General features: G+C 36.7%; 1 protein-coding gene across 1 annotated transcript in view; it reads left to right on the forward strand.

Moving 5' to 3' along the window:
- Window positions 1–6,799, forward strand: part of CDCA2 (cell division cycle associated 2) — a 41,265-nt gene extending 34,466 nt beyond the window's left edge. Inside the window, exons 14-16 of the mRNA XM_074285432.1 lie at window positions 540–714; window positions 3,181–4,506; window positions 6,412–6,799. Of these exons, the coding sequence (XP_074141533.1) occupies window positions 540–714; window positions 3,181–4,475 (1,470 nt within the window). The 3' untranslated portion in view covers window positions 4,476–4,506; window positions 6,412–6,799. The remainder of the gene's footprint in view (window positions 1–539; window positions 715–3,180; window positions 4,507–6,411) is intronic.
- The last annotated feature ends 265 nt before the right edge of the window (window positions 6,800–7,064 follow it).

A 7,064-nucleotide genomic window follows, 5' to 3' on the forward strand; every position in this document is an offset into this window, starting at 1 on the left:
ATGTAGCCTTCAACATTACCAAAACTCTTGAGATCTCTAGAATCATCACGTAGATTCTTAAAGGTAGTCCGGGGCCCTCTCTTGCTGTTTGCTTCTGGGTCCAGCTTTTCAGTCATTCCACAGTGTCTCTAAGGTGGATATGCTGCTGCCAGTAAAGTTCCATGGGTTGTCCATCCATTTGCCTGTCTTCATCTGAACCATAGGCATTTCTTTATCTGCTTGAATTTTTGATGTGTAGTAAATGAAGCAGTATTCTTTTGAGCAACTTTGGTTCTAATTTGGAAGACTGCAAAGTTCTGGACCCAAATGCCATCAGAACAGTGATGTCAGTTGCAGACCAGGAACAGGGCCTTCTCTCTGTAGAGATAATCTTTAATATCAGGTTTTGAATTAAGTAAGTGAGGATAATTCATTGAAAATTGTTCAGATGTATGAAGATTACCTAATAAAGAATTTGAGTGATGAGAAATAATATAAAAATTATAAAGGATTGTATTGCTTCTTCTGCCTTGATTATAATGTTTTATACATTTTCCTAGGTGTTAAAAAATTGCAGGAGGAGGAAAGGAAAGGGAAAGAGTTTACAGAAGTCTTTCTATGGTCTAAGAGAGGTAGCTTCTAAGAAACCTCTTCTGAGTCCTATTCCTGAGATCCCTGAGACCCCTTCTACAGCAGCGCTCAACACAGAGAGACCTCCAGTTCCATGGAAATCAGGTACGTGGTGCTTCCATTTGAAAGCATACTTCTGTCCACGTGGATGGGTAAATTAAGGTTGCAGTCCATTTCCACCACATCCCTCATCATTCTCGCTCATATTTATTCTCTCCTGAATAACAATAATCCACAAGCACAAAATGTGCCCAAAAAGCATCTCTTGGTCACATGACCCCGTGCTGGCTATACTAATGTTAATGTGCTCTGAAGGACTTTACATTTCCCTGAGATGTCCTGCGGCCTGAGGAGTGTGCAAGAGAAGGCTCCAGGCTCCTGAACCTTTTCTATCCCCTGCCCAAGAGGCTTTCAGTTAATTTGCTTGTCTCATTTGATCGGAACAGTTGAACCATGCGTGTTGGATATAAGAAATAAATTAATCTTAGTTTGCCTTTCACTTGGGATAGGGGATGATGGGTTGCTTATTGTTTTTTCTCCAGGTCAGTATAATGAAGTTTTTTTTCACATTTTCATGTATTCAGTTGGGAATCATTTCTTCAACTGATGCCAACTTCTGAGATACACAAATCCTTTCCTACCTGCCCCTGCTGCCTCATCTTTCTCTAATCCACATTTTTCACCAGCACCACTACTTTTTAGCATTTTTCATTAGACTCATTCTAACCATTCACCATATAATCCCCAGAGTCCCTTAATAAGCTTCTTATAGCAGACTGGGTAACTGATCTAGGAAATCACAGGGATTGTAAATGGGACCATGGAGCTATAGATTCACACCATTTTCAGTTATTAATGATAATATTGAACAAGGAGAGGAGGGAGAGGGACACTGCAGATGGTAAGGTGCCCACCCTGGGTGTGGTATCCTATTGGATGGTTAAATAGGATGTGAAGCCCAGTGTGATGCTGCTGCAGATAGAGAACTGTAATGAGGATTGATTCATGGCTTCAATGCAGTCTTAACTAATTTTTTTTTCCATGTTATCCAAGAATATTATACTGAGTGTAGCCAGCTTCCCTAAAGCAAATGGAAATCAAATCATTACAACATTACAACAAGAATATAAACTTTAATAATATTTTTAAGGCAAATAATTTGGGGTATATATTTTAAAGAAGCATTTGGCTCAATATTCCATTTTTTTTTTTTTTTTTTTGGTGAGACTTATCAAATCAGATACATAAGAGAGTTGCTTAGTACACTGAAAGATCAATGACTGCTTCATCATCACACAGCTAGTATGATGCAAAAGAAAGATTTGAACCCTTGGTCTTTCAGCCTCCTAGACCAGCCTCTTTTTTTTTATACTAGTTGAACCTTTAGAATTTAATTTTCCATATTTAATTCGTATTTAATGTCAAGCATCTTCTACACTTCAAAATCTCACTATGCTCTGTAAAAAAAAGTTTTTTTTAATTGTCTCACTGATTTAGACAAGTCTGGTATGCAAACATATTTCCAATTTAAAAAGGGCTTCTTCAAGATTCTCTCTTTATTGGCGGTCAGAAGACAGAAGCTAGTTGTCCGTCTATTTTCTAGAGGGGAGAGTTCCTTAAACATTATACTTCTCAGTGCTCTAGGTACAGATCTAAAAATAAACTACAATTTTCTTTACTGACTAAATTCCAACATAACTTTTTGTGCCTATTTAATATTGAAGCTTTATATAATTATTATTTTTCAGTAGTTGGTTCAGTTCTTCTCTTTCTTGCTTTCTTCTCTGAGCTACTTATCTAAACGTGATGCATTAGAAATAAATTATTGGATGGAATTTGATGAAAGACTGGATCATCTTGGACCTCGTACAGATAGTTATTATTCAAATATCTGTAAAGTTCTAGAAATAACCCAGCTTACTGGTTGATTGGTATAGACGAGATCTACGTCATGTTAATGCCGAATTATGTATTATATTAATTTGTATGGGGTTTGTTTATTAGCTAAGTAGAAAAGACTGATCTTTTCAACTTTTGTTTTGTTTTGTTTTGTTTTTGGTAACAATTTAGAATTCTAGAAATATAACATTTAGGCTAAACCGTATAGTAGCAAATCATTGTAGTTAAGTGTAATGTTGTGACTTATCTATGAAAAGAAAAAAGTGAAATGAAGAGAGGAATTCTATCAAAGAAGGAAGAAAATCTGAATTTAGTCTGTCTTGTTGATCTGAGACAGCTTAGCTGTTTTTCCTCCGCCTCAGCTCTTTAGTCATGTCTCCCTACATGACAGACAAATTGCAGGAATATGAGGGAAGCATATAATCAGGAAAGCATTGTATAAAACTGAAATTTTTTTATGAGCCAGAAGCTACTGGTTGATTGATTCCACAAATATTTTGGGTACCCAACCTGTACGAGGTGGCTAAGGAGAGTATTGTTTGTGACAGGTGGAACCTTTGGTAAGCTGTCTTACAAGAAAATAAGTAGCATTATAGTTTTACAAGGTGCAAAACCAGGTGTTTATAAGCAACAATTTTTAAAGTTTTAATTCTTTTTATTAACATTTTCCAGATTGTCTTGACATGCTAAAAGAAGATTCCAGTAGTTCCAAAGTAAGAGGTGAAGATTCCGTGAATTCTGGCCCAAATAGACCGGTTGGAAAATTCAGAAATAAATATTTGTCCCAGAACCCAGAAATCTTGGATCCATCGTATGAAGAAAATGACGTCTCTGAACGCTCCAGTTCTGATATAGAAAGTGACTCATCTCTTGGTCCTGTGTCTTTTGACCGGGATTCAAATATAAGTATGATAACAGTTTATGGAAGTGGTTGTATTCAGCATCCCAACAAGCTGGAGCATCAAGAGCATACAAAGAAAAGGACTAAGAACCAAAACGTCTGTCTTCTTTCTCCAACATTAACTCTTGCAGCGGAAGAAGAAATACCTCCAGTTATCCCCAATTCCAGTTTTCTTCTGTTGCAGCCCTTGCAGTCTGCTGCCATTATTCCAAATGCGCAAAGTGTGTGTGAATCTGAAAGCTTAGACAACAACACACAGCAAGTAGAAGAAGTCGGTATGTCGTGTGGAAAGCAGAAAGATGTTTTAATGGCTTCTGAAGAAAGACCGAAGAGCACTCATTTAGCAAGTGCTCCGAAGGCAGAATTGAATCATCCAGAAGATGCTGATATGAGCGAGGATGTGGAACAAACCGTAAGACGTGGCCAAGAGCTGAAACAGAGAAAATCAAAAGCAAACAGTGGCATCTTAACTTACAAAAATCTTATGAAGAGACGGAGAAGAAGCTCTATTTATTGTCCACCTGATCAGATCATGCATTTTGAAGACCCCGGGAATCAGCCGCCTACCTCCTATCCAATGGAAGAATTACCTGTTGACAATTCTGAACTTTTCAACAATTTAACCGAATCCATCAAACAGGCCTTTAGGAGATTAAACACTAGTGGGTCAAAAGTAAGACGCAGCACAAGGTTTCGAAGAAATTCTGACGGTCAGGGTCTCATTTGGGTTTCACTTCCAGGCCCTTCTACTTCCTATATTTCTCAGAAAGCCAAAAGGACCACAATGTGTTCATCTAATACCAGAGAATTTGAAAATCTGTCCTTTGTCCAAGGGCCTTGTCTTTTGTCCTCTATCTCAAGCAGGGAAAACTTGGAGAATGATTCAGTATCTGGTGCTTCTTATGGAACCAGGAGGAAGAGCTTTTGTTCCTCTGCTCTTTCAGAGACCAGAAGTACTTCCCGGCCCAGATACTACAGGAGAACAAGCCTTTCTCATAGGAATGAGGAAAACCACCCAAAGGACTTTGACAAAATTGAAGTCTTGGAGAATCCAAACAATATCTGACATTTCCAGCACTCGTTTTATGAGGGGGAAGGTAACTATATATGTTTGAGATTGTTTATTTGCAGAATGCTGCATCGTTCATTAACATTTCTATTGTGAAAAGTCAACCCACTAAACTGGTTAAGATAGATGTTAAGCATGCCTTAATATTTAACTTTTTTAAGGAAAATAAACCATTTTTTTTCTTCCTGCTTCTTAGAAGCAAATGATGCTTTAATAAATGAATGGACATTTTAGCCCATTAATGCTTTTTAATGAGTAAATGTCCAGAACTACCTGGATATTCAGAGGTATTTTTGATTAGTTATTCAAATACGGCTAATTAGATCATTTCAGAAAAAGTAATTGTAACTGATATTTATTATGTAGATTTACAAGAGGTTGTAAATTGGAATCCAATTAACCTGAGACTGTAAAAGAGTCAGAAGGATTAATGTTCACTTTTCAAATACAGTAAGAAGGCTGAGAGAGTTTTTCTAAATATAAAAATGGATATAAAATTTTGTCTAGGAAGTAAAGAACGATTTTTTAGGCAGTTGGTAAGCTAGACTCCACTTTGCAGATTTTCAAAGATTGATAATGTTCTGTCTGTCCCCAGTGAAAATTATTCATAAGATTATTAAAATCCAATCTACAATATGTGTATTTAAAATAATTTTTCCAGTGACTTGTTTTCAAAAAATAAATGCACCATTGAGGATATAGATACATAGAATTTGTTTTTAAATGAGCTCAATTTAAAAGGCATTGTGTGCTTTCAGCTAAGCTATCTATCTATCTCTCTATTTATCTTCAGATAAATAGGTGACTGGCTAAGATGTACTATTTTGTAATTCTTGGCACCAATTATCTCCCAGAAAGTTAGAGCTAACTTGGAAGCTAATGGAAAATTTCTTCTCAATATGAAATGATGCTATCACATTTAGTTGGCAGTGAAAATTTTAAAATAATTGGGCCAAGAAAAGTCATGTGCGGTGTAGAGAGGTGGCTGTAGGCCCCCGCTTGCTTTAAAAAAGCAGCATCTTCTCCTCTGTCCTGTGGCGTTTCCACTCAGGAGTTTTGCTCGCACCGGAGTGAGCTTAGCGTTTTTTCATTGAGCGGGAGTCTCAATCGCTTCCCGGGAGAATGGGCACAAGGAGTATTGGACACCGAAAAAACACTGGTCTGTCATGCACTTATAAAAATCCATATAAATCATTGTGTCATTAAACAGTTTTCTTTGAAGGCCTTCTTAAACCTTTCTACCATGCTAGCAGAAACTTGTTAACAAATAGAACTCTTTATAAATAACACAACAAGGAAAAAAACTCCTGCTGTGATGGAGCATTTTTTTCACTTCTGTAAAGAGACTGCATTACCTTCTTGGCACCAGTAGGTCTGGGACTCCTGCTGCTAAGACTAATGTATTTTACATTAACACTCAAAGTGATCCCAACTCTTGCTAAAGGGTGGATTGTTTCCAAAGTTTGTTTTCTGCAATATAAAGCATTTATGGGCTTTCTCCTCCCCCCTCCCCCATATATGGTTAATATGTTAGCAAATCATCCGTACCTCAAAAAAAAGTACTCGATTTTTCTCAACAAATATAGCTTTCCGTATTTTATCAGTTTTTGTTTAATCATTTAACACGAAGGCAAAGCCTCTCTGTCTGACATAATCTATGATATTTCAGTTTTCTCTAGCCTAATGCACTATCAGACGGCTTCTACGTTTATAAATTAAAGTTGAATTTTCTGTTTCAATTCCCAGCCTTTACTAACAGGGACGGGAAAATATTTGGTATGTGTATGTTTCCCTTATCTCTTAGTGATCTTTCATTGTAAACTTTTGTCTTTTTATGACTAAAGATGAAAATAAAATATTATGTTGTATACACTTTTGAATTACTATTGGTTTCAAAATGTTTCATTATAAATATTTTACTTGATTTCTACAGATAACAATAGGCAGTTTTCCCAAAAACAGAAGATCTGAAGAATTAAAGCAACTTAGAAGCAATTTCATCCAACAAACTCTGTTTGTGTTGTAAAATTTTTAAACGTTAAGATTTCTGTATTTGATCATGCTTGTTTGCTTTTACTGTTCATGGGTGGTAAAAACAAAGATCATGATGTACTTATGTTGTGTTCTTTTTTTTCTGACTGCCTTGCTAAACATCTTTACTCCTAGTACATTTTCTCAATCTTCCTGTATCCTAAATATGTTAAGATAGAATCTTTGAATTGCTTTTTATATTGATGTAAATTCATATTTGTACCAGAAGATGGCAGCCTGACATGAGGCTTTTTGTGTATATTTAATTATAAATCCAGGGCAACACCTGATTATTTTTGTGTGTTTGTTCTTTAAATTATCCCCTAAACGTTTGGGTTGAAATAAAGACTTCAGGCAGCCAAGCTGGGTGTCCTCCCCCCCCCCAAAAAAAAAAAAAAAAATTCTTTCTAGCAAATTATCCTCGGACAATTTCCCGCAGCGACATTTGTCAGTCGTCTTAGGCCTCCCCCTCCCCCCAACCCCAATTTTTGCGGCTGTTTTCTCCGTTCTTCGCAGTCTCGCCTCTACCTTCACTCCCCTCCGTGGGGGGAGCCA

This window comes from Sminthopsis crassicaudata, chromosome 2, assembly GCF_048593235.1.
Source record: "Sminthopsis crassicaudata isolate SCR6 chromosome 2, ASM4859323v1, whole genome shotgun sequence".
Taxonomy (NCBI): Eukaryota; Metazoa; Chordata; class Mammalia; order Dasyuromorphia; family Dasyuridae; genus Sminthopsis; species Sminthopsis crassicaudata.